This window comes from Bubalus kerabau, chromosome X (assembly GCF_029407905.1).
Source record: "Bubalus kerabau isolate K-KA32 ecotype Philippines breed swamp buffalo chromosome X, PCC_UOA_SB_1v2, whole genome shotgun sequence".
Classification (NCBI taxonomy): Eukaryota; Metazoa; Chordata; class Mammalia; order Artiodactyla; family Bovidae; genus Bubalus; species Bubalus kerabau.
This window is the reverse complement of record NC_073647.1, coordinates 12534600-12561167: the sequence shown is the minus strand read 5'-3', so window position 1 is coordinate 12561167 and position 26568 is coordinate 12534600. Positions and strand designations below refer to the sequence as shown.

The following is a 26568-nucleotide window of genomic DNA, read 5'->3' as shown; positions in this document are numbered from 1 at the left end:
TAAGCACCTCTGTCCAGAGCCAGCAAGACCAGTGGGCAGCAGGGACAGCTGGGTGGGAATAAAAGAGAGGTGACCAAATAGATAAGAGAAGTTTAGGGAATAGAGAATGGCTCAAAGGGTAGATTAACAAGGCCCAGGATGTAGTTGGCCAAAAACTTCATTCAGGTTTTTCCAGCACACCTTACCCAAATGAACTTTTTGGCCAAACCAATAAAATGAAACCACTATTTGCTAGCCCTTGTGCCAACCATTTACTTCATCATATTTGGTTATGGTTAGTTTAAAAAGTACATCAACCACTTTTTGTGTGTGGCCACACCATGTGATATGTGGGATCATAGTTCCTTCAACAGGGATCAAACGTGTGTCCCCTGCAGTGGAAGCAGGGAGTGTTAACCACTGGACTGCCAGGGAAGTTCCTGAATCAACCACTTCTATAGTGGCCACCAACTAATGGGCTGGATGGCATTAAAACTCATATCAGGATCATGAAAATCTGGTGCATACATCCAAGGGAATATTATATAGCCTTTAAAAAGGAGGAAACCTTGTCACATCCTACAATATGGATGAACCTTGAGGACATGCAAAATGAAATAAGCCAGTCACAAAAAGACAAATACTGTGTGAGTCCACTCATATGAAATATCTAAAGTAATAAAAAAAATCATAGGAACAGAAAGTAGTAATGTGGATACCAGGGGAATGAGGAGAGGAAATTAAAGTTTAGAGTGTCCTTATTGCAAGATGAAAAAGCTCTAGAGATCTGTTGCACAAAAATATGAATATATCTAACACAACTGAACTGTGTTTAAGCATGATTAAGATAGTAAACTTAATGTTATGTGTAGGGGATGTTATAATAATAATGATAAACTCATACCAACCAAACCTCCGATGGATTTTCTCACTTTCTTTCCCTATTCTCATGCCTGGACAGCATAAGAAGTGCAGCAGTCTTACTGATCAGCCATTGGCTGTTGCAGCAGTCCAGATGTAAACATCTTAAATCAGCAATGTTCTGCTCTATTCACTTGAGCCACATGCACCCTGTCAATCCATGTCAGTCATAGCCAGTCCCTCCCATAGATCCAAAGGCTCATGCTATGAATGTAGAAATGGGGGGAGGGGGGTAGTGCTATCCTCTACAGTAAAGAGGGAGCCCAGTCTACACCAATCATTAGCCACACTGTTCTCGAAGAGCTCAATATATCAATAACTTTAAATGTGAAAGTATTTAGAGAGTGATGACTATTGAATAAAAATGAGCAAACTTCTTGTCAGATGCATTTATAAGGGATTCCTTGGTGGCTCAGTGGTAAAGAGACTGCCTACCAATGCAGGAGACAGGTTCAATCCCTGATCTGGGAAGATCCCACACGCCGAGGAGCAACTAAGCCCGTGAGCCACAACTACTGAGCGTGTGCTCTAGAGCCCAGGAGCCACAACTACTGTGCCCATGTGCCTCAACTACTGAAGCCCTTGCACTTTAGAGCCTGTGCTCCACAAGAGAAGCCACCCCAATGAGAAACCTGCACACCGCAACTAGAGAGTAGCCCGCGGGCAACAACAAAGACCAGCATAGACAAAAATAAATACATAAAATTATTTTTAAAAAACACGTTTATAACCTTGGAACAATCATTCACATCTTCAAGAGTACTAGGGGATATTTTACTAAAGTTCTCTGGACGATTCCCTAACCACCGACTTCCCTTTGCCTACGGGAGCATGTCTAGTAGAAAGAACATAGACAGTCCCAGGTGTGAGTCCAGATTCTGCCATTTATTAGCAGTGCAACCTCAAGCAAGTTACTTAAGGTCTCTGTGTCTGCGCTTCCTCAACATTAGGAAGTGAGATAAAACCCTGCCTTGTCTCCTAAGGCTATTGGGGTAGTTAAACAAGAAAACAAATATGAAAGAACTTTGTTTTTGGAAAGGCACTTGCAATTGTAAAATGTTGGTCTTGATCCGAAGTGAAGAGAGAGGTCATATGGCATTACATGTAACCTTGGGTTTTATATTTCCCTTTGCACCATCAGTTAGGTGAGTGGAAAGGTTTCACAACCCTCCATCTATACCGCAATCAAATTATGCTATCACACAGCATGAGATGACAGTTAATGTTAATGTTGTTCAGATTCTGATTTGACAGAATCAAACAGCACTAAGAACCATTTTTTTTAAAAAAAAAAAAGTTGACTGTAGGAGTCCCTAGAGGCTTTTCATATTACTCACCTATAAAGGAATGATCCATTAGCATTTGTGGCTGAAAATCACATAATAGTGCAAAATAAACAATGTTTTTAGTTGCCATCTCTATATTTGAAGAAGAGAACATCTATTTTTGAATCATTTATTCTGTTGTCCTCTGAAATATGGCAATATATTTTTAAAAATTAAATTGTCTTTGTCTACTTCTTGACCCCAAAGAAGTTGCTGTCATTTCAGATTCTGTCATTTCAGATTCAGCACTACACTTGGAAAACAGACAGTAGAATTTTAAAGCCAGTTAATTATTCCTCCTTATGAAGGCTAATTCAATAAATGACCCAATTGTTGATTAAGTAACATCGCTTTTTTTTATATATATAAAAGCACTTGGAAAGTATGAACTGCTTTACAAATATAAGGGATGATGTAAGGTGTTAATTGGCATCTTCAGGAAATATTTTCTGTTGATTCATCATGCACTTGTTAAATGGGAGGACACAAGAACAAAATAAGTCTGCAAGGTCATTCTTCTGATTTTGTAGTATCTGTGGTTTTCAGTCGCTAATTTAAATGCATTCCTGGATAATGTTATTTATTGCTCACTCAGTCCAAAGCTACTCTCCTTGCTCTGTCCAATGCAGGAAAACACCTTCTGAAACTGCAAAAAGAGACTTTTCTCTAATCCTTTAATACAGGGTGCAAGAGACAAAATCAGGCCTCAAGGGTAGACTCTCCTTCATAATAAAAGTTCATATTAGAAGTCAGTAAAGTAGACTGTGTGGGAACACAGACCACATGGATTTGGGTCCCAGCTCCACCACTTGCTGGATGTGTCCCTCTGGGGGAAATTCTGTACCTGTCAGTGGGGATGATAATGATGTTTTTCTCTATAAGAAAGTTGTGAGGACTAAATGAGATAATATATTTTAAAAAGATCACTTACTTAGCAGGACTTCCCCAGCGATCCAGTGATTACAACTCTGCCTTCCAATGCAGGGGATGTGGGTTTGATCCCTGGTCAGGAAACTATCCCACATGCCTCAGAACACAGCCAAAAAAAAATCACTTAGCAAAGTACGTGACTCATAAGTGCTCAATGAATTAGCAGGAGGAGAAACAGCAGCAGCACTAGTTGTAGTATTTGACCTTCCATTCACAGAATAGAAAATTGAACAGATAATTTACAGAACCAAGATTTTTTCAAAGGGCCAAGAAGTTTGGAACTGCTATAGAAATTGTATAATCTTCCCTTTTGTCCTTTGTACATAGGTGTACCTTCTCAGAGAGCCATGCAAATACTTGTAGATGAGTTTGATGGCCTGTAGCAAGCATATGCTCCAGAGATGGCTCTTAATCTGCTGTGACCTTCACAGAATGTTTTATCTGCCTAATGCTGATATGAAAAGCTCTATCTAGATCACTTAAAGCACGTTTACGCTAGTCATTGAATGGTGCCCCAAATCCTTCATTCCCTTTCTACTTTCAAGAAGGGTCTCACTGACTGTGGAGCTAAGGTTGGGATGTAGTATGACTTTTATACATCTGTGACTTTGAGATGTAGAGATTTTAGATCAGGAGGTAAAAGAGCAGCTCATTCAGTGGATGGCCATTCTACGTGGGTCAATTTCGCACAAAAAATGTAATATGAAAGTACATAAGTAGGAAGACATAGTTTATCTAGGTCAACACGAAGGATAAGACTCTCCCAAGACAAAAGAAAGGCCCCCAGGTAAGTGGAAAATCAAAAAGAAAGAAGTTATGAGGCTGATATGTTCATAATAAGAAAGACAGCAGTGTCCTAGGATTTTTGAAGCAAGCTTAGTCTGTGAGTTGCTTTGTCTTTTTTTTTAAATCAAGATATTCAGGTTCCAAAGCATGTCAATCAATTTGAAAAATTCAAATGTGTAAAAACCCAAATTTAACAAAATTATAAACTGAGAGAAGCTTTACAGTAAAATTCTCCACAGAGTTCCTTTAAATATCAATCATTTCCCTTCTCCAAATTCATTCAAACTCTTTTTTTTTAAAACTGCACTTTAAGTCTCTTAGGTAAAATCACAATCGGGGTAGAATAAGCTATTACCCGAGATATTTGCATTATTGCTCCCTCCAAAGTGAACACGTGGTTGTTTACATAAGAAGTAAAGAACAGCAGGCCAACATCTTCAACTCCAGCACAGCCAAATTCTGCTGAAATGTCTGCACACAAGCAAATAGCCAGAGTTGTCAGAGCCCTTAAAATAAAAGTCAAGTACCGTGCTCAATGCTATATCGAAAACATAATTTATCCCATAAATAAAACTCCCTCAGCAGTGTCCTCTTTCCACACAAAGGACAATGGCATGTTAGCTCTTATTAAAACTATTAAGCACCAGAGGGAAAGCATCTTCAAAATTCAGAGAGAGTCACAAGATGCAAAGCTTGCAAACTACTTTTGAACCACTCAGTCTTACACACATTTTGCCTGGCAGGCGCCATGACCTGAAATAAACCTGAAACTCTCTAAGATGCAGAAATATTTGGTTGGCAGATTCAGTGGTGAGCATCTAGAGCTTATATGGCCAACACCTTGGACTGAGTCCCAATGTGAGCCTATTGGCCTATCTTGCAAACTTTATCTTTAAAAGTAGACTTACTGTCTGTTAACTTTGGGAGGGGAAGTGCCTGAATCAGTGCCAACACATCTTTATTAAATGGAAGCACAATTCAAAGAGAAAGTTCTATTGGCTGTCATCAGTAGCGTCATCCTTTCATGCAAAAGTTAGTATATTTGCAAAAGTGAACACGTGAGGTTATAAAACAAGGGTCCCCAACATCCGAGATCTAATGCCTGATGATCTGAGGTGGAGCTGATGTCATAATAATAGAAATAAATGCACAATGAATGTAATGTGCTTGAATCATCCAGAAACCATCCCCCTCCCTGCAGTCCATGGGAAAATTGTTCTCCATGAAACCAGTCCCCGGTGCCAAAATGACTGGGAACGACTGGTATAATACACTTACAAAGAGGCCGCACCTGCTGAGAGATGTTTTTCTTGAGATGCATCAGCCAACTAGGTGTGCATTTGGTCCACCTCAGAATACATTCCCATTCCAAATCAAGGGGGAAAGGATTCTGAAGGAACAATCCCAATTTCTGACAAGGATACAGCAAGAGAGAATATAAAAGATATTTAGTAGTAAATGCCCAATGTATTATTATTTATAAGTAAATTCTAAGCACACAGGAAATATTGTCATGGACCCACTTTATGAACCATTCAGTACGAACTGTGTCTTCAAAAGACGTATGGGAGAGTAGAATGATCCACCATGAAATCATCCTCAAAAATCACAAGAGTGAGAAGCTTTTCAACAACAAGGGCATCAACATGGCAGTTCCAGAGAGTCAGAGAAGCCCTGGTTAAAGTCAGTCACAACCAACTTCATTAAAGTCCACACACGGTGGGTTTATTTTATGTAGATATTTTCTGGAAATGGCAGGTTCACAGACCAATAGATAAACCAAGGATGCTAGTGACTAATAAATTCTCTCAGTACCAGAGTCTTTGCTGGTTCTGGTTCAATTTTACTAGTTTTCTATGACCAGTGTCCTGCAGTGGGTATTGTTCTTCCTCTGTCCTTGTATATGGGTTGATGCTGTGAATATCACTAAAGATCCAGTCAGAAAAACAGAAAGCACAGTAGTCATTTTAACAGAAAGAAATTGAATAGAGGGAATGGGCTGCACAGGCATTAGGGGGTTGCAAAACAAGAGAGAGAATACCTGCAGCCACCACCTCTAGGGCTGTGGAAACAGAGGAAGGGGTTGAAATGGTCAGAACCAAGAGGGCTACGTGTGTGCATGCTAAGTCATTTCAGTCATGTCTGACTCTTTGCAACCCCATGGATTGTAGCCCACCAGGCTCCTCTCTCCATGGTATTCTCCAGGCAAGAATACTAGATGGGGGAGGACTTGATCCATTGAAGTGGTACCTACTCCTCTGAGAAGAGGATGCCACTGCTTTGGGCTGCTTCTGGTCGCTCTGAGGGAGTGTGACGAGGCTGATGTGAGTATGGAAAGTGCAGCCAGTTACTGCCGCTCAGTAGGAAGGGCTACAGTTACCCCAACACTGACAGGAACAGAAAACAAACAGGAAGAAAGGAGTCCCTTCCCCCTCCTCTAGCCTCCCAGAATCCCTTTAGCTCCCACATTGGCAGGATCTCTCAAAAAGCCAGCTGGGAAAAAAAGAAAAGAAAAGAAATGTAGTTTGCAGGGTCCCAACCCCAGGATCACAGAGCAGTGCCTTTAAAGGGGTGAGTCTGGGGCTGCAAGCTGATAGCTCGCTAACTAGCACACTGTGCAATGAGGTGTTAGATTTCCATGTCGTTGTTCCTGCTGGAGTCACTCAGATGTGGCTACAGTTTCGAGGAAACATTAATTAGAGTGGTCTGTTTGCCACAGAGGATTTCATCATTGCTGGGAATCCATAAGAAGCTGTTATGGGGAGACCTCAACCAGAGCTGCTCAATGTGTTTGCGAGAGTGACTGACTCCCCTCTTGTTGAAGCTTGGGTCATCGCTATTTTTTGCTTTTGTTCAGGCTCAACTCTGTAGCCTGTCTGCTTCCTTAAATGATTCTGTACACATGGTAAGCGGTCAGGTGGCCAGTCTCCAGAGTTCTGGAAGCATGAGCCTGAGCTGGGCCATCTGTTGAAGACGTGCTGTTTTGTATTACACACAGGGAAGTGGTGGGCAAAACCCGGAAGCGCACTGGAGGCCTAATGAAAATAAGACCAGTTAAATCTTCCCTCTAAATGTTCATTAGGCCATCTGTTCTTATTAGTGTCCTTATCATTTGGAAACATTACCGAGTTAAGATGAGACACAATCTGTGGAATTCTAGTCTAACTTGAAATGAACTTTTGAGTAGAGCAATCATGACTTGTGATATTTCTCTTCCCCTTTAGAACCCTGCCCACTTCTAAACATCACCATGGTGAAATTTTTTAATAGTTCCTTCCTGAAATATTATACCGGAAAGCAGGGTTAGCAGTAGCTACAGAAGTGAAAACATAATCTCCGAGTGGCTGATCAATGAAATCAGGCCATTTCATAAAAGCCATGCAGTCATACTTCTGGCCTGTAAATTGCTTTAGGTGCCAAAGGGAATTGGAAGCTTGGTCTATCCTGTCGAGCCAATACTATAATATTAACAACCTGCAACAGACACATTTCTGCAAGTGCTCAACAGGAAGAAATGCTACAGAATGATTCCAGGGGCTTCTTCAAAGTCCCTGGGTCCTACAGGTAGGCAAAGCCTTGGCTCTCAGGAGGATGTAAGCCCTACCTCCACTGTATGAAGACCTACGGCGGTCTTCTCCTTACTCTAAATTCTCTCCGAATGCATGGTCTTATCACCTGGTCTCACGGGGGATTTCATGTTACCTTGGACTGTTCTCTGGTTGTCTCCCCTTCAATATGTGTATCTCCCACAGTGCTGAATATATAGTGGGAATTTAAGATGAAAAAGTGAAAGCATTAGTCGCGCAGTGTCCAACTCTTTGTAACCCCATGGACTGTAGCCCGCCAGGCTCCTCTATCCATGGGATTTCCCAGGCAAGAATACTGGAGTGGATAGCCATTCCCTTCTCCAGGGAATCTTCCCAACCTACGGATTGAACCCAGGTCTCCTGCACTGCAGGGCAGATTCTTTACCATCTGAGCCACCAGGGAATTTAAGATACATATAGGGAATTCCCTGACAATCCAGTGGTTAAGACTTTGCCTTCCAATGCGAACTGACTTCCAATGTCAGTTTGATCCCTGGTGGAGGAGCTAAGATCCCACATGCCTCACAGTCAAGCAACCAAAGCATAAAACAGAAGCCATATTGTGATAGATACAATAAAGCCTTTAAAAGTGGTCCATATCCCAAAAAGTTATTTTTTGATAACAACAACGACAAAAGAAATACATATAAAATTGAACTGAAATAGAAACTCACACACACACACACACAAAAAAATAAAACGGTAAAGCTTTCACATTCCTCTCCCCACTCACAGAAGTGCTGAAGGGGTTAAGTTCTTTGACTCTAATGATAAAACCCAAGAAACAGAGAGATACAAATAGTAAATTGGCAAGTAGCATCATGTACAATATGTTCTTGTTACAATAACAATCAAATTTACAAACAAATTAGCTGTGGAGTCTGAAGGACATTCTGTAGTTTTCACACTGGGCCTTCATCTCCTGCTGATAGATGACTTTGACTGTAAATTGAAAACTGGAAGTGGTTAAACATTTTGTGTATTCACAAGTGCCATTTCTAAAATTGAGGCTTCAGAGAGGAGATGCAAGAAAGGGTGACGGAAACTCAGAGCAATTATGCCCGTTATTAAGATGAGGTAGTGGCAATTACACAGCAGACTCATACAGAGTGTGTACGTGCTGATTGCTCTGAGGGAGCCTCCAAGAACAAACTTTTATAGCACCCATCAGGCCTTGGGTCTCTAGAGGAAGGAGAGATTTTTCAGCCACTCTGTCAGTATGCTTTTGGACTGAGCTCATGGCCACAGGAACCATCTTGGAAGAGATATGTACTTTTTTCTTAATAAGTGTGAATGAAACTCTCATATAACAGAGTGGTTTCATTCACTCTTTCCTATTCTCAAGCTCTTTTTGTGTCAGGACCCCTTGACCCTTCTAAAAATTGCTGGAGACTTCAAAGAGCTTTTCTCTGTGTGGGTTTTATCTATTAATATTTATCTTATTAGAAATTAAAAGTGTAAATTTTTTAAACATAAAGCTATAGTAGCCTCAGGCACCTTCCAGAAAACTCCACTGTATACTCATAAGAAAGTACACAAAGCAAATAGTATTAAGAACAGTTTTGACCTCACAGACCTCCTTGGAAGACTCTCAGGGATCCTCGAAGTCTGTGGACCAAAATAGAAATATTTCCTCAATTCTAAGACACCATGTATTCTAAGACATGGCATCAATTTGATAACTATAGGTAGTGAGGAGAGATACTCCATTAAATGTATGTATTTATTATAAGACACAACCTCATTTCAGAAAACTTAAAATTTAAGATTGAGGGAATATGGCCATTCCCATTAACCTCAGTGGGTCTCTGGAAACCCAGATTCACTGACTCAAATATGTTGATGAAAGTTGGTTTTTCTTAGAGCTTATTTGTGTTTTGCAATTTCTAAAATGCTTTCATGGACTGAAAATGTTACAGTTAGTGAGGCACTAATGTTTTCCTTCAACAAGCATTTGCCAACTGTAATACCAAATACTGGAAATACAAATATGAATGAGTCCTCATTCCTGCGCTTGACGACTCACAGCCCTAATAGAAAACAAAGGAAAGCAAACAAGTATTTATGGTATAATGGAGAAGCATTGGATCTGAATGAGTCACAGAACTGGAGGAACAGCTTGAAGTACCCAAAGATGGAGCTCTGGGTACACAGGAAGGCTTGAGGTTAATCGCTAAGTTAGTCATCCTCATAACAAAGGGCTGCCCTAGTGGACTTTGGCTCCGATGTCAGCCGCTTTCGGGGCATTAATTTATGTCAATTTAATTTAATTTTGCAAACACTGGTCATCTATCACAGAGATGTAAACCTAGAAATTTGCTAGACTGGTTTGACCAGTAGCGCCAGACACAAACAAACCCTAACAGAGCATTTTCTTGGTTATAATTGGATTCAGCTGAGAAGAACAGAATGTCGCACACACACACCCCTGCCCCCCGCCACACACACCACACACACAACAGTGACATAAGCAAGATAGCAGCCAGACTTGATCCACAGTCCAGGACTGGGTGGTAGTTCTATGAGGTCATCTGGGACCCAGGCTCCTATAATTCTGTCCCGCCATCTTGGTGCATGCCTTTCATTTTCATGGCCACCTCATGGTCTAAGACATCTGCTAAAATTACCACCGCTTATATCCATACTGCATGCGGGAAGAAAGGGCCAAAGGGGCTCATTCCGGTTGGGTCAGCTCTCCTTAGGGAGCATCAACTTAAAAGTTCGGCTACTTTCACACCTTGTCTTATATCTCATTGCCTTGAACTTAATCACATGGCTACAGATAATTGCAAATAAGGCTAGGATGTCTTCTGTTCTAGACAGCAGTGTGCCCAAATTTGAAGATTAGATATATACTACTAAGGAGGAAGGGCTTCCCTGGTGGCTCAGCAGTAAAGAATCCACCATCAGTGCAGGAGCCGCAGGAGACTCAGTTTCGATCCCTGGATCAGAAAGATCCATTGGAGGAGGAAAATGGCAACCCACTCCAGTATTCTTGCCTGGAGAATCCCATGGACAGAGGAGCCTGGTGGGCCACAGTCCATAGGGTGGCAAAGAGTCAGACACGACTAAAGAGACTTAGCGTGCACGCATGCACTAAGGAGGAAAGAGTGAAATAATGGTAGGGTAGCCCTAGAACTGGTAGTCTCTGCCACAGCATCTTAGTAACCACAAATTCAACACTTTGTTTTGACCCTGATACTGTCTAAGCTTCTTCAAATTTATAAAAGTCATCTAGAGAAAGTTTGGTTTGGGGAGTTGGAAAGCACATGTTGTTTCAGAGTGATGGCTCTTGTTGATCTTCCTCTTAAAAAGTGGAAATTGGGACTTCCCTGGTGGTCCAGTGTTTAAGACACAGCTCTCCCAATGCAGGGGCCCCAGGTTCCATCCCTGATCAGGGAACTAGATCCCACATGCCACAACTAAGATCAAAGATGCCATGTGCTACAGCTAAGACCTGGCACAGTCAAATAAGTAAATTTAAAAAAATAATTAATAAATAAAAGTGGAAATTATTACAATATGAAATATACCAGGTCTGCTTTGGAATTTTTTTGTTTGTTTTGCTTTGCTTTTTTTCCTCAACTTCCAAAATGTTCTTGAAACATTGGGGTAGATGTGATTTAATCTATAGGTTCTGCAGCAAAGTAATTCTAAAGATCAGTCCAGCTGTAACTCTTGATTAGATTAATCCTGGCTATGCATCTGCCATGAGTGATGTGACTTAAGTGTCAGTTTTTCTGATTAGGCAGCCACGGACACAGACCAAGCTGAGACATCTGACCAAAGGTTGAGGGGTTCCTCAAACTCTCCAGCCGTTATTCAGAGAAACACAAGAATGTGAATATGAGATAATGGAAAATAATTTGCCAGTTGACAAGTCCATGTAGACTTGGTGTATTTCATCTTCTAATAATTTCCACTTTTTAAAAGCACGATCAATAAGGGCCATCACTCTCAAAGGTGTCATCATGCCTTCCAACTGCAGAAAGCCAAACTTTCTCCAGACGGTTTTTTCCGTCTTTTATAAATTTGAAGAAGCTCAGACAGTATCAGTGTCAAGAAATGAGAAGGCCATTTGAAAACTGACAAAAAGTGATGCTAACAATCTGGAGTTGTCAGCTTTTAGAAGCATGGGGAAATCTAACATGGAGCTGGCAGCACACCTGGCGGAGAGCATCAGGTCCCATCACTGCATCTTCCCCAGGGTTGGCGCACTACAGAAATGATAATCATACGCTTCCTGGAAACTCCTGCTGAAGAGGCCTCAGAGATCAGAAGCAAACAGTCATTTTTTAAATGAGCCATACGGCTGGAAAGGTACGAAAGGAAAGAGATGAGAAGTGTCCTGTTTAGGACAGGGAGACAGGGCCATTTGAGATACAGCTGGTTTCTTCAGCACAGTTGAACTTGGGGAAAAGAAGTTATTAGCACTTGGTAGCAATGGCAAAATATAGGAACAGTCATATGTTTCTTAGGCTCTTCCATAAAAGTTAATTTCGTTAAATAATGGAATGTAACAGAAGCAGTCTACTGCTCTATGTCACTAACATCCTGTACCTATTGGAGAATGAAGGAAATGAAGTCAGCCAAAAATTGTCAACTTCATGAGGGCAGGGCCTAGTCTGTCTTGGTTAGAACTGGCTCCCTAGTGCCTGGCATAATGCCTAAAATGGGATAGAGAGCTATTTGGGGCAAAAGAAAGGAAAATATATAAATAGCATGTTCTAACACTTGGAACTGTACCAAGAGTACTGTTACAAATAACAGTAGGGATTCTAAGTAATAAGCTAAAATATTAGCCATGAAACTGGCTGACAAATATATGTGAAATAATATATCCCGATATAAGCTAAATGTTTCTTGGAGGATGCATGGCTTAAAAGGAGTCCCAAGCAATGGAATAAATGAACAAGCAGGAAATGGTTGGTGACAGAAAAGCAAGGGAAACCTTGAAAGAGCATAACAAAGTGACTGCATTTAAGAGTTTATGAGAGAGACTTCCCTGATGGTCCAGTAGTTAAGACTCCATGCTTTTAGCGCAGGGGGTGCAGGTTTGATCGCTGGTCAGGGAACTAAGATATCCCACATGCCCCGTGGTGAAGCCAAAAAAAAGTCAAAGAGAGAAACTTCATGAGATAGCCAAGGAAGACAACATTGAGATAGTCTTAACAGGAATGTGAAGAAATACGGGCATGTTCCATAATAAAAAGTAGCCTTTTATAGAGCTCTTTCTGTGTATCAGGCAGTCTGCTTAGTGCTTTATGTAGATTTTTTAGTATAGTTTCTATAATAAGTTTTTGAGAAGATATTACTATCCCCAATTTCTAGATGACGAAACTGAGGCTCAGACAGGTTACCTGATTTGCTCCAGGGTCACAGAGCTAGCAAATAACAGAGAGAATTTTGAACCCAGGAAATCTTACCTCCAAAACCTGAGCTCCTAACCACTTTCTTCTACCACATCTGAGCCCTTTTCTAGGGAGAGAGTATAGAGCTTCAATTAGACTCTCAAAGGGCTTTGTAAATACAAAAAAGTATGAGATACAGTAAAGCCAACTCTAAGCACCATGAGGGCAGGGACTGTGCCTGAATCAGCACTCAGATATTTGTGAGGGGGTTGGGTGGCATATTAAAAAGCAGAGACATTACTTTGCCAACAAAGGTCCGTCTAGTCAAGGCTATGGTTTTTCCTGTGGTCATGTATGGATGTGAGAGTTGGACTGTGAAGAAAGCTGAGTGCCGAAAAATTGATGCTTTTGAACTGTGGTGTTAGAGAAGACTCTTGAGAGTCCCTTGGGCTGCAAGGAGATCCAACCAGTCCATTCTAAAGGAGATCAGTCCTGGGTGTTCACTGGAAGGACTGATGCTGAAGCTGAAACTCCAGTACTTTGGCCACCTCATGCAAAGAGTTGACTCATTGGAAAAGACTCTGATGCTGGGAGGGATTGGGGGCAGGAGGAGAAGGGGTCGACAGAGGATGAGATGGCTGGATGGCATCACTGACTCGATGGACACGAGTTTGGGTGAACTCCGGGAGTTGGTGATGGGCAGGGAGGCCTAGCATGCTGCAATTCATGGGGTCGCAAAGAGTCAGACATGACTGAGCGACTGAACTGAACTGAAATGGGTGGATGGATGACTACATTAACATGTGAGGGTACTGGTGATGATCTGGCCTCCAAATTGGTTCTCATTCATCAGTCTGGTATCCCTCCAGCCTGCCCCCTGAACTGCAGCCTAAGTGATCTCTCTAAAGCCCTAGTCTGACCATGTGAACCCTCGACTTAAAAGATCGTCGTGGATACCTCAACACCCACAGTTCAAGTCTAAAGTCCTTAGCATACACAGTCCTTCATGCTTAGTGCAGTGGTTCTCAACAGGGACAGTTTCCCCCTCGGGGGACATTTGTTAGTATCTGGAGACATTTTGGTTTTCACAAGTCAGGGGAAGATGCTAGTTGCATTTAGTGAATAAAGACCAGAGACGCTGCTAAATATCTTATACAGTACAGGACAGCCCCCACAACAAAGAATTATCTGGCCACAAAAGACAATAGTGCCCCAGGGGAGAGACTTAAAATTAGTCCTTGGAAACATGTGAACTTCATTTGCCACTGCTGCTGCTGCTGCTAAGTCGCTTCAGTCGTTTCCAACTCTGTGCGACCCCATAGACGGCAGCCCACCAGGCTCCCCCATCCCTGGGATTCTCCAGGCAAGAACACTGGAGTGGGCTGCCATTTCCTTCTCCAATGCATGACAGTGAAAAGTGAAAGTGAAGTCGCTCAGTCATGTCCGACTCCTAGCGACCCCATGGACTGCAGCCTACCAGGCTCCTCCATCCGTGGGATTTTCCAGGCAAGAGTACTGGAGTGGGCTGCCATCGCCTTCTCCTCATTTGCCACTACTACCTACCCTATTTCATGTTCCAGCAATCCCAGGCTGTGGCGAACGCCCCACTCCCATATGGTTTCGTGCTTTTTCTCAGTACCTTTGCTTCATCCTTCAAGATGTTTGCAAAATATTTATTTGGCTGCACCAGATATTAATTGTGGCACATGGAATCTTCAATCTTTATTGTAGCATGTGGCATCTTTAGCATGAGGGATCTAGTTCCCTAACCAGAGATCAAACCTAGGCCCCCTGCCTTGGGAGCTCAGAGTCTTAGCCACTGGACCATCAGGGAGGTCCCATCCTTTAAGACTAAGTTTACTTCTCTTCTACTAATAGCAGTATTGCCCCAAACTTCCTCCTGTGTGTTCGCATGTCACCCTAGGGATGTGTTTTTTGTGGCAATTAACCGCATTATATTGACATGACCTGTTTCTGTATCTACCTTCCGTCACTTGAACTGTGAACTAATCAAGGGCAGGGACCTTTTTTATTTACCTTTATAATAGTGCTTGACACAGAGCAGGCACCCACAAAGCCTTGAACTGAAAGAAAACAAATGAGAAAGAGGAAGATAAATCACTCAATTACTAGTGAGCTTTGACCTTCTCAGCAAAAAAAAAAAAAAAAAAGGTTGAAATCAACCTTTAGAGTAAAGGGAAGGCCAGACTTGGTGAGAAGAACATGAAGAAACATGTCCATTCTTCTAGGTGAGAAATCAGAAAGCAGAAAGGCTAAGAGCCGACATCTGAAAATGGGGATATTGATAGTTTCTTTCTCAAGTGATTACTCTAAGCATATAAAGTAATAATCCATGTAAAGAACCTGACACATAGGAAGCACTCAATAAACAGTAGTTACTTTTATTAAAGGCTCAGATGAGTGGGCCTGTAATTTTATAGATGTTATTGATTAGGACCATTTCAAAGGAAGGGGCAGCACCTATTTATATTTTAAAAGTAGATCAATTTAAAGAAAAATATTAAGTCAATAGTAGTGCAAGTAGTGGACGGCTAAGGCAAAATTCATGAACCTGTGATGTGCACAAGTGAAGTCTGGGAATCAGAACTGAAAGGGAACTATATTGTATGGTAACTGGACTAGATCCCTAAAGGTTTGTGACTTTGAAACCACTTTTCATGTTAACACCATTTCCTGTCCCTTACTTTGTCCAGACCCTGGGCTGAGTATCTTACATCCCCATCTCAATCAATCCACACAATCTCTCTAAAAGGTAGGTAGACTTATCATTAGCTTCTTTTTCTTGTGGCGGATGAAGAAAACCAGAGACTCATAGGAGATAACCTCATTTGCCAGGATTACACACTAATATGCCTGGAGAATCCTCAGGACAGAGGAGCCTGGTGGGCTACAGTCCATAGGGTCACAAAAAGTCAGACACGACTGAGCAACTGAGCATGTACACTTGGGCAAGAACCGGCCTTGAAACTGTTAAGGAGAGCCCCAGTTAACTAATCATGATCTGTGTCTACAGTGTGGGATGAAGTTTATAACTGAAGAATTTTCTAGTTTGGTCTAATCGCAGGCTTATATTCAGATATTGCTGTTACACATGGATTTTCCCCTATAAGAGCATGCTGCTTTATAAACTACCACTTGGGTCAAACTTAGCTTGCTCTTTAAGCCAACCATGGGACTGACTGACCTGAGAGCCAAGTGCCTTCAAGGCAAATTTTCAGTTAGCAGAGAAAGACATGGTGTTGTCAAGGCTTGACATCCAGACCGAGGGCTCCTTTCTGCTCAGGGTTATTTCTCAGGGAAGGTTGTTGGGAGATGGGCCTATTCCACCAGCTGGCGGCTACACCAGTGACCTTTACTGCTAGTTTAGCTTAAATACATCTTGACATTTCAAACAAATTAATGTATTTTTACAAGGTGGAGCAATGACCACAAATTAGGCCAAATGGTTTGCCTGCAAGCTGGGTCACAAGGCAAAGATCCCAGAACCTCACGTCTGTCCCTTCAGCTCTTTCTGCTGCTAACACCCCCAAAGAAATGTTTCTTTCTGTCCACTTGGACAAATGCCAACAGCCCTCAGGGGTGAACCTTTCGCCCCACCTCAGTAGTGTGTAATTCTGGGGTTTCTCTGCAACTAACAGATGCTAATTCTGACTGCCAGAGTCAGTGCAAAGACTCCATCCTCTACGTTAGGTTGTATATTGTGGAAATGCCTTGGTACAAACCACCAGTTCCTTGAAAAAATTACCCGGAAATGGAAATATTTAACATGAGAAAGATATAAAAGGAACTAACAACCTAAGAGAGGTGAAAAGGTTCAGTTTCTGAAAACACAGGCCCCAGACTACTAAGTAGCCACACATCTTTCATCTGAGGAGATTTCAGAGACTAGCTGCCCAGCCAAATCAAATGGGAATTAAAGGGATTCTGTGTAGCTGGTACAGAAAGCGTCTCAGAAGCACAAACGCCACTTTAGTCACAGGAAACTGCCAGAGGGAGACTTATTTGATGGAACAAAAAACAAACAGAGTAGCTGGTGTATTTTTGAGGTGATATTAAACCTAATAAGCATGACACCAGTAGTGTTGACTTAAATCAGATGGGGCGAGTTGGAGAATTTAAAAGCTCATCTTCCAACTACCAGCCTTTACTTCAGAGGCGGCCTTGACAGCAGAGAACAGAGTCCAAAACGTGTCCTTCTCTGACTTCTGCCAGGTGTGTGCTGTCCCTGGCCTCTGCCCTGGCCTCAGCTCTCGGAGTGGGGATAATTAGAACGTCATTTCTGCCAGCATTGTTTTTTCTGGGTCGCTGACTTCAGACTTGATCCAAATAGGAGTGCTGGACAGAAATAAATTCATTTCCTCTTCCTCAGCCGACACCGGCTTATTTCCTGGGGGACCATGCTCCATAGGCCCAGCGCACACAAACAGCTTCTATACCAGCCTGATGCTGTATATGGAGGTCCAGAGTGGGGGCCCACAGCGGAAGTGCCCCATCTCCCTCTTCTCCCTCTTAGTTGACAGGGCATTGACATGCAAGGGCCTCAGACAGACGTACGGAGGAACACATCACAGCAAACTGCTCTGGGAGCTGTTAAGGCTGATGTTTAATGTTTATCCAATGGCCTCAGTCTGAAAGGCTCTGTAGAACATGCATAACACAAGCTCAGCTTTATACTCCATTAGCATTCAAATTCCTAGCTGCCCAGAGGCATATGGTACTGACCAGAGAAGGCCAGCCCATGTCGAGACTGAGGGCACGTAGAGACAGGAGCACAGGTTGAGGCTTCTGGGTGTCTAGGGGAGACACTCAGGCACAGGGGGCAGAGAGCCCCAGATGGTGCAAGAGGGGAGGTCAGAGACAACCTTTGTCTTCTTTACAATGTCACCAGTTGCCCTCCAATAAGATACAGAATTAGAGGGAGATTTATCTCAGACTGGCCTTTGTCCACTTCATTACTGAGTGGAAGGCCTCTTCCAACTGGGAAATAGTGGGCCTCAGAATGCGATGACAGCCTGTATCTTGTTTTCAGACTTTCAGATTCAATGAAAAAAACAAAGCTTTCCTTGGACTTTCACTCAAGGCAGAAAGAAGAGCAGCTACATCACTGCTACTATCTTGGCCAAGAATGGGGCCCACTCTTCTGCCTTGTCTAGCCATAAGACAAGAGAAATAAAGTACAGAATAAGTGAGTGGTGGAGTTTAGAGTGCACATAGCATAACGTCATTCTCTGAGAAGTGCCCAGTGGTGAACAACAGCTGGTGGGGAAATGCCAGGGTAGGCACTGGGCTGACTCCTGTGTCGAAAAAGGAACTAGGGTGGGTCTGTGTTTGCTTGCCTGTGTGTCCCCAGTGCCCAGCACACCAGACCTCACACACACACACACACACACACACACACACACACACTCACACTGGTCCTTTTGCTTCTAACTCCAGTGCCCAGCACACCAGACCTCACACACACACACACACACACACACACACACTGGTCCTTTTGCTTCTAACTCCAGTGCCCAGCACACCAGACCACCCCCACACACACACACGCACTCACACACACACACATACATATACACTAGTCCTTTTGCTTCTAACTCCAGTGCCCAGCACACCAGACCACCCGACACACACACACACACACTCACACACACACACACACACACACTGGTCCTTTTGCTTCTAACTCCAGTGTCCAGCACACCAGACCACCCCCCACACACACACGCACTCACACACACACACATACATATACACTAGTCCTTTTGCTTCTAACTCCAGTGCCCAGCACACCAGACCACCCGACACACACACTTACACACACACACACACACACACACACACACTGGTCCTTTTGCTTCTAACTCCAGTGTCCAGCACACCAGACCACCCCCCCCCCACACACACACACTCACACACACACACATACATATACACTAGTCCTTTTGCTTCTAACTCCAGTGCCCAGCACACCAGACCACCCGACACACACACACACACACACACACACACACACACACACACTGGTCCTTTTGCTTCTAACTCCAGTGTCCAGCACACCAGACCACCCCCCCCCACACACACACACTCACACACACACACATACATATACACTAGTCCTTTTGCTTCTAACTCCAGTGCCCAGCACACCAGACCACCCGACACACACACACACACACACTCACACACACACACACACACACACACTGGTCCTTTTGCTTCTAACTCCAGTGTCCAGCACACCAGACCACCCCCCCACACACACACACACACACTCACACACACACACATACATATACACTAGTCCTTTTGCTTCTAACTCCAGTGCCCAGCACACCAGACCACCCGACACACACACACACACTCACACACACACACTTACACACACACACACACACTCACACACACACACACACACCAGTCCTCTTGCTCCTAACTCCTTGATGTGTCTCAGGCTCCTGCAGTGGCGCAGGTGAGGGATGACAGTGGCCTGAATTAGGTTGGCAACAGTGGGGATGGGGAGAAGTAGATGAATTTGAGATGTAGTAAGGAGACCGTACTCTGAAAAGGGTCTTTCTGGAATTATAGGGATAAAATAATTCACAGTATGTTGGAAATCCATAAATGGTAAATGTGTTTACCAGAACATTTAATCAACTGTCCTTCCCAGCTTTGCCAGATAATACCAACATTGCTGGAATTCAAGAGACGGGGCTGTTGCAGGCAGTGGGAGACCAATAAGCCAATTTTTCTTTCAAGATAAAACTGCCCCAGAAAGATATTGTAACCTAATGGTGTGTGTTCTGTTCTTTTTGCAGGTGCGATTAGAGTGGCCAACAGACCTTGCAGTCAATCCCATGGACAATTCATTGTATGTCTTGGATAACAACATTGTGCTGCAAATTTCTGAGAACCGGCGAGTGCGGATCATTGCAGGGCGCCCCATTCACTGCCAGGTGCCAGGCATCGATCATTTCTTGGTCAGCAAGGTAGCAATTCACTCCACTCTAGAGTCAGCAAGGGCCATCAGCGTCTCCCACAGCGGGCTGCTCTTCATAGCTGAAACAGATGAGCGGAAAGTAAACCGCATTCAGCAAGTTACCACCAATGGGGAGATCTCCATCATAGCTGGGGCCCCCACCGACTGTGACTGCAAAATTGATCCCAACTGTGACTGTTTTTCAGGTATGACCTTTTTAGCAATTCACCGGCTCCCCTTCTCTGCTTTCAAAAGAAAAATGGGCATCGGAAAAGTCAAAAAAAGAACAAAAGTAGTCCTTGTAAACATTGGTATGAGGCAGTGGAGAAAGAAATGGATTGGCGGTCAGACAGCTTAGTATCTGGTCCTGGCTCTGCAATTGGGTCACTGAGGGACCCTACGAAAGCCATAAAACCTCTTCGTGACTCATTCCACCTGCTAAGTAGAGTGATAATGTGTCTCAGTTACATCACCTCACTGTTTTGAAAATAAACTAGTATAATAAAAGTTTGGGTGCTCAAGAAGTTAGGACCACTATCCAAATGTGACATCCCCATATTTTTTGTACTTTAGAGAAAGGATAGCTAGGTAAAACCTACACTTACTGATTTGGGTAAGGAAAAAATTACTTCTACTAAGTGACTGGTTTCCAGATTAATAATGCGAGCTACTTGAAACCCAAAGGGACTAGGAGCAGACTGCTTTGGGGGTCCATGGACAAAATTAAAGCTCACAATGGAGGGTTCTCAAGACATCAGTCTTCTACTTACATTGTTTTTTTTTTAATCCAAAATTTTTTCATAACCAATAGTGCCCTTTACTTCCAATTGATAAGGAGGTGGGGCGCAGAAAGAGCCTTTGCACCAAAACACAGAGTGGATATTTCAGATAGTAAACAGTCCTGTAAATGTCAATAGATGTATTTATTGCTGGAATGTGCAAATCCCTCCGTGCAACATGCAGCCCTATTAAACTGCTCATCTGGGCCCAAATGGTTCTTTTAACCTTTGTCTTTCCTTGGGACAGAGGAGTCAGGAGTGAGCAACTTGGTCGATAGGACTTTTAATCAATATTTCCAGTGTTTTCCTGGACAATTAGTTTTATAGTTATTTTGCTAATTGGTATCTTTCTTTCAAGGCAAAACTGGAATATTTATTCTGCTTATCAAATTTGATGTTCTGAGTCATTGTTGCACTTACAGACTTAGTGTACTTTGACAAAGTGACAATGAGAATTAACAAAAGAAAGGTTCTCTGGGCAGAGAAGGAATGGAAAGCCCTGGCATAGATCCTATGAGCATGGACAGGCATAAGTCTCATGGATTTCCAGCCAGATTTGGGGTGGCTGTTATTATGTGCTGTTTTTGTGTCCAGCAATACAACAGATACAGAACAGCAGGATTGAAGATTTCACGAAATTGGTGTTCACTGAGATCATTGCATCTTCTGTTCATCTTCAGTGGTGCTGACTCAAAAATTGTGAATAATGGACTTCAATTATCCAATTGGGGCACATGGAGAATGTTGGTTCACTGATTGTTCCCTTTAAAATGACTCTTGGGAGGGGGGTAAATTCTTTTTTTTTTCTTTAAGTTTAATTTTTAATTGGAGGAAAATTGCTTTACAATGTTGTATAAAATGATTCTTGCTATATAGACATTTTTTGTATTTGGTATGTTTCTAAAGTGCTGTGACGACAGCTATCACAGTCGGGGTCTTCCTTCCACAGGCGATGGTGCTTACGCCAAAGATGCCAAGATGAAAGCCCCTTCCTCCTTAGCCGTGTCACCTGATGGTACTCTCTATGTGGCAGACCTTGGGAACGTTCGAATTCGTACCATTAGCAGGAACCAAGCCCACTTAAATGACATGAATCTTTATGAGATTGCCTCACCTGCTGATCAGGAACTCTATCAGTTCACCGTCAATGGAACCCACCTGCACACCTTGAACCTGATAACGAGAGACTATGTGTACAATTTCACCTACAACGCTGAAGGCGACTTGGGTGCGATTACCAGCAGCAATGGCAACTCCGTGCATATTCGCCGAGACGCAAGTGGAATGCCCCTTTGGCTTGTGGTGCCCGGCGGGCAGGTGTACTGGCTGACCATAAGCAGCAACGGAGTCCTGAAAAGAGTGTCAGCTCAAGGCTACAATCTGGCCTTGATGACCTATCCAGGGAACACAGGGCTCCTGGCTACCAAAAGTAACGAAAATGGATGGACAACCGTTTATGAGTAAGTTTCTAATTCTCAACATGGGCTCTTTTAGGTTTGTATTTGAAATTGTATTACAGTGGGAAAATGACTTAGTAATTGCTGGGTGTTGCATGCTAATTTCTCCTAACAACCACAATTAAAAAAAAATAAAAAGTCAAGGAGAAAATTTTAACCCATCTCCTAGGGTTCAAACCCATTTCTCCAGGGCACTTTTGCAGAGCATAATAATAAAAACATAGGCTGAATGAAGAATCAAGCGTGGCACTGCAGGAGACAAGAATGAGGTGGAAGTCCATGTACTCAGAAAAATTTACAGCATTGCTAGGAAAACAAGAGAAATTTTCGTTTAAATAACAAAACTAGAAAGTAGTTCTAAAGTAGGAAAGAAACAGTGTAGTTTAACTGGTATTTATTGATCCCTGTGGGGTTTAATGAATGAATGAATGAATGCATGCCCAGCCCAGTCCAGCCCAACTCAGTGTAAAATTGCTGTGGGAACTAGGAACAGTGTGCCGTGAAAGCTTGTGTGAAGTGATGTGGGACAAATGCTCAAACTGGAGAAGCTGCTTCTGGGAAAAGTGGAATCAAAACTCCAGTACAGGCTTGTACCACCCCCTCCCCGAGTTTCCCCACATAAGGCAGACTCCAGCACATTTGGGTATTCACAGACCAGGTCTATGATAACTTTGCTTAATGGGGAATTTACACAAGGTGTGTCTGAGGGCAGGCTACTAGGAGGTGTCCTGATTGAAACAGAGACCATTGTCCTTGACTTAACGGCGGGGCAACCTTGTTTGAATGTCAACCTGTTTAGAAAGCTAGTTTGTGAACAGTCAGCAAGCGTCGTCCCCACGAAGGGAATTGCTGACAATTTAACCAATTTACCGAGTGAAAAGAATTGGTGGAGCTGAACCCAGAGCCTGAAATGACATTCAAGTTGAGGAATGTGAGAAGCAAAGATATTCAATATGAGGAATCCATGAGGACATGTTAAGTGGCTTCTCTGTCCATGAGGATTCTCCAGGCAAGAATACTGGAGTGGGTTGCCATGCCCTCCTCCAAGAGATCTTCCCAACCCAGGGATTGAACCCGGGTCTTTTATGTCTCCTGCATTGGCAGGTGAGTTCTTCACCACTAGCGCCACCTGGGAAGGATATAGAAATGTGGAAAGAATTGGTCCAGTCCCATGAAAGCCTCCAGAGGAAATGGACAAAACAATTGGTCTTCAAATTTTGGATCATATCCCAAAGAAATGCCACTTGTACAGAAGAGCTGGACAGCTATTTTAGTTTCACTTAGAAAAATATATTCACTTGTTTCTGTTGCAGGTGTTCCTCTAGTTCTTGAAAAATTTCTCTTACATCTTAATAAGGGTAATTAAATCTACTGTTCACTGAGGCATTACTATGTGCCAGCTCCTAGGCTACGTGATTACATATTTTCTTTGATCCCCAAAATGACAACGTGGGATCCATGCTCCTGTGATGCCTATTTTATGGATGAAGAAACTGAGACCCAGAATGGTGAACTTGTCCTTATTCACACAGATGTTCAGGATTCAAACTCCAACTGTCTGACTCAAGAGCCCACATTCTAAAATATACTACCCTTAAGAAAGATAAACATTCTAATGAGGGATTTTTTTTTTAAAAAAAGTCACACAAGATCACACTGCAGCTGAAATTAAACAAACAAGTATCTTAAAAGCTACTGGTTTAATTCAGTTAAGCAACCAGAAATGGCAGAATTATTAAATAGTTTTCAAAATAACCAGTTCAACCATTCACTTATTTATCAAATCACTTTGTATGTTTGAACTGTATGCAGTTTTATTTATTTATACCTCAGTAAAACTAGAGACAAAAAAAAGAACACAAAGTAGCCAGTTTAACTGTTCATTTCTTTATGCAACAAATATTTGCTGAGCACCTGGCATATACCTGGTGCTGGGGATAGAGCCATGAGCAAGACAGATACCAATCCCTACCTCCACAGCACTTACATTGTACAGAACTTCAGATGATGGTAAGTTCTGTGAAGGAAATAAAGCAGGGTAAGGGGGAATCAAGATGTGGGGGCAGCAGGGGGTTTTATTTTAGGTTGGGTATCAGAAAAAGTGAAACTGTTAGCAGCTCAGTCGTATCTGATTCTTTGTGATCCCATGGACAGAGGAGCCTGGCGGGCTACAGTCAGATGTTCTTAATACAAAACATTAAAATATTTTACATATCCACTTTAACTATTTATAGCACCAGATGTTTAAAAGTGGAGGGAAAAGTGAAAGTGTTAGTTGCTCAGTCGTGTCCGACTCCTTGTGATCCCATGGACTGTAGCCAGCCAAGCTCCTCTGTCCATGGAATTCTCCAGGCAAGAATACTGGAGTGGGTTGCCATGCCCTCCTCCAGGGGATCTTCCTGATCCAGGGACCAAACCTGGGTCTCCTGCATTGCAGGCAGATTCTTTACCATCTGAGCCACCAGGGAAGCCCCTGGGTGATCAGGAAAGGGCTCATTAAGAAGGTGACATTTGAATAAATGCCTGTAGGAGGTGAGGGGGTGAGTATATGGGTGTATGGGGGGAAGAAGGGGAAAACCTTCCCAGCAGGGTGAACAGCAAGGGCAAATACCCTGCAGCAGGAGCAAACCTGACGTGTTCAAGTAAGGCAGCCACTGTGAGTGGAGTGAGCAAGCATATTGGGAGAGGAGATCAACAAAGTGGCCGGGGCCACTTTGCATAGGGCTTTGAAGGCCTTTGTAAAGACTTTGAGTAAAAGGTGGAACCATTGGAGAGCTTCGAGGAAATGAGTGACATAATCAGCCTTACATGTTTAAAGAGTTGCTCTGTACAGAAAACAGACTGTGTGGTGGAAGCAAAGGAATGTAGTGTAGGGAGGACAATACTTCAATAATCCAGGCAATATGGTGACTTAGACCAGGGAGTGAGGGCAGTAAGTGGTAATAATCGAAATATATTTTGACAATAGAGCTATCAGGATAGACAAATGGGATGTGGGGTGTGGGAGAAAAAAAGGGTCAGAAATAACTCCAAAGTGTTTGACCACAGCAAGTGGGTGTTGAACTTTCCATTTACCAGGATGGGGAAGACCAGGCAAGGAGTACATGATAGAGGGTGGGAGTTCAGGATCGGCTACAATCAGTTTAGACATCCAAGGGAATATAGCAAGTTGGCAAGTAGATATACAAGTCTGGAATTGAGGGGAGAGGCTGGAGATTTGAAATTTGGAGATCCAAATTTGGTATCCACTAGTATTTAGATTGTATTTAAAGCCACGATATCTTCATGGCAAAGTGAGTGTAGTCAAGGAAGGAAAGAGATCTTATGATGGAACCTGGAGCCCGCCAATGTTTAGAGTTGAGTATATGAAGAGGAACCAGTAAAAAAGAAACTGAGAAAGTCTAGTGAAGTAGGAAGAAGACCAGGAGAGTGGGATGTCCTAGAAGCAAAGTCAAACAAGTGACTCAAGGAAGGAGAAGTGATCAGCTGTGCCAAATACTCCTGATAAGTAAGATAAGTGCTGAGAGTTGACCACTCCACCCAGCACTGTGAAGATCATTGTTTACCTTGACAAGAGCAGGTGCTGTGGGCAGTGGGGGATGAAAGCTTTAGCAGAGCAGGTTTAAGAGGGAATGGACACACATGTCTTCATAGCAGTGTTATTCAGAATAGTCAAGAAGTGTAAAGTACCATGTCCATCAAGTCATGAATAGCCAAACAAAATGCAGTACATTCATACCACAGGGTATCATTAATCCATGAAAAGCAATGAAGTTTTGGTACATGCTACAATGTAGATGAACCCCAAAGACATTATGCTAACTGAAAGAAGCCAGACACAAAAGGACAAATATCGTATAATTCTGTTTATATGAGATGTCCACAAAAGGCAAACTCATACAAAGTAGGTGAGTGGTTGCCAAGAACTAGGGAGAGGAGTGAATGGGGGAGTGACTGCTCTTGAGTACGCAGTTTATTTTGAGGGTGATGGAAATGTTCTAGAAATGGTGTGGATGGTTGCACACATTGTCAATGTATTGAAAGCCACTGAATTGCATACTGAGTACTTTTAAAAGTATTCATTTATTTTTGGCTGTGCCAGGTCTTCTTTGCTGTGTGGGGGCTTTTCTCTAGTTGCAGCGAGTGGAGGATACTCTGCAGTTGCCGTGCACAGGCTTCTCCTTGTGGTGGCTTCTCTGGTTGCAGAGCGTGAACTCGAGACTCTCAGGCTCAGTAGCTGCAGCTCCCAGGCTCTAGAGCACAGGCATACTCTCCTGGTTGCTCTGTGGCGTGTGGGATCTTCCCGGACCAGGGATTGCACCCATGTCTCCTGCAGCGGCAGGTGGATTCTTTACCACTAAGCCACCAGGGAAGCCCTACTGTGTACTTTTAAATGATGACTTTTATAATATGTTGATTATATTTCAATAATAATAGTAATTAGAGCAACTGGGAG

At 42.9% G+C, this 26568-nt stretch overlaps 1 protein-coding gene across 1 annotated transcript in view; it reads left to right on the top strand.

Annotated features, from left to right (window-relative positions):
* Positions 1-26568, top strand: part of TENM1 (teneurin transmembrane protein 1) — a 670347-nt gene that overhangs the window by 608980 nt on the left and 34799 nt on the right. Inside the window, exons 25-26 of the mRNA XM_055565537.1 lie at positions 19716-20082; positions 21605-22115. Coding sequence (XP_055421512.1) covers positions 19716-20082; positions 21605-22115 — 878 coding nt within the window. The remainder of the gene's footprint in view (positions 1-19715; positions 20083-21604; positions 22116-26568) is intronic.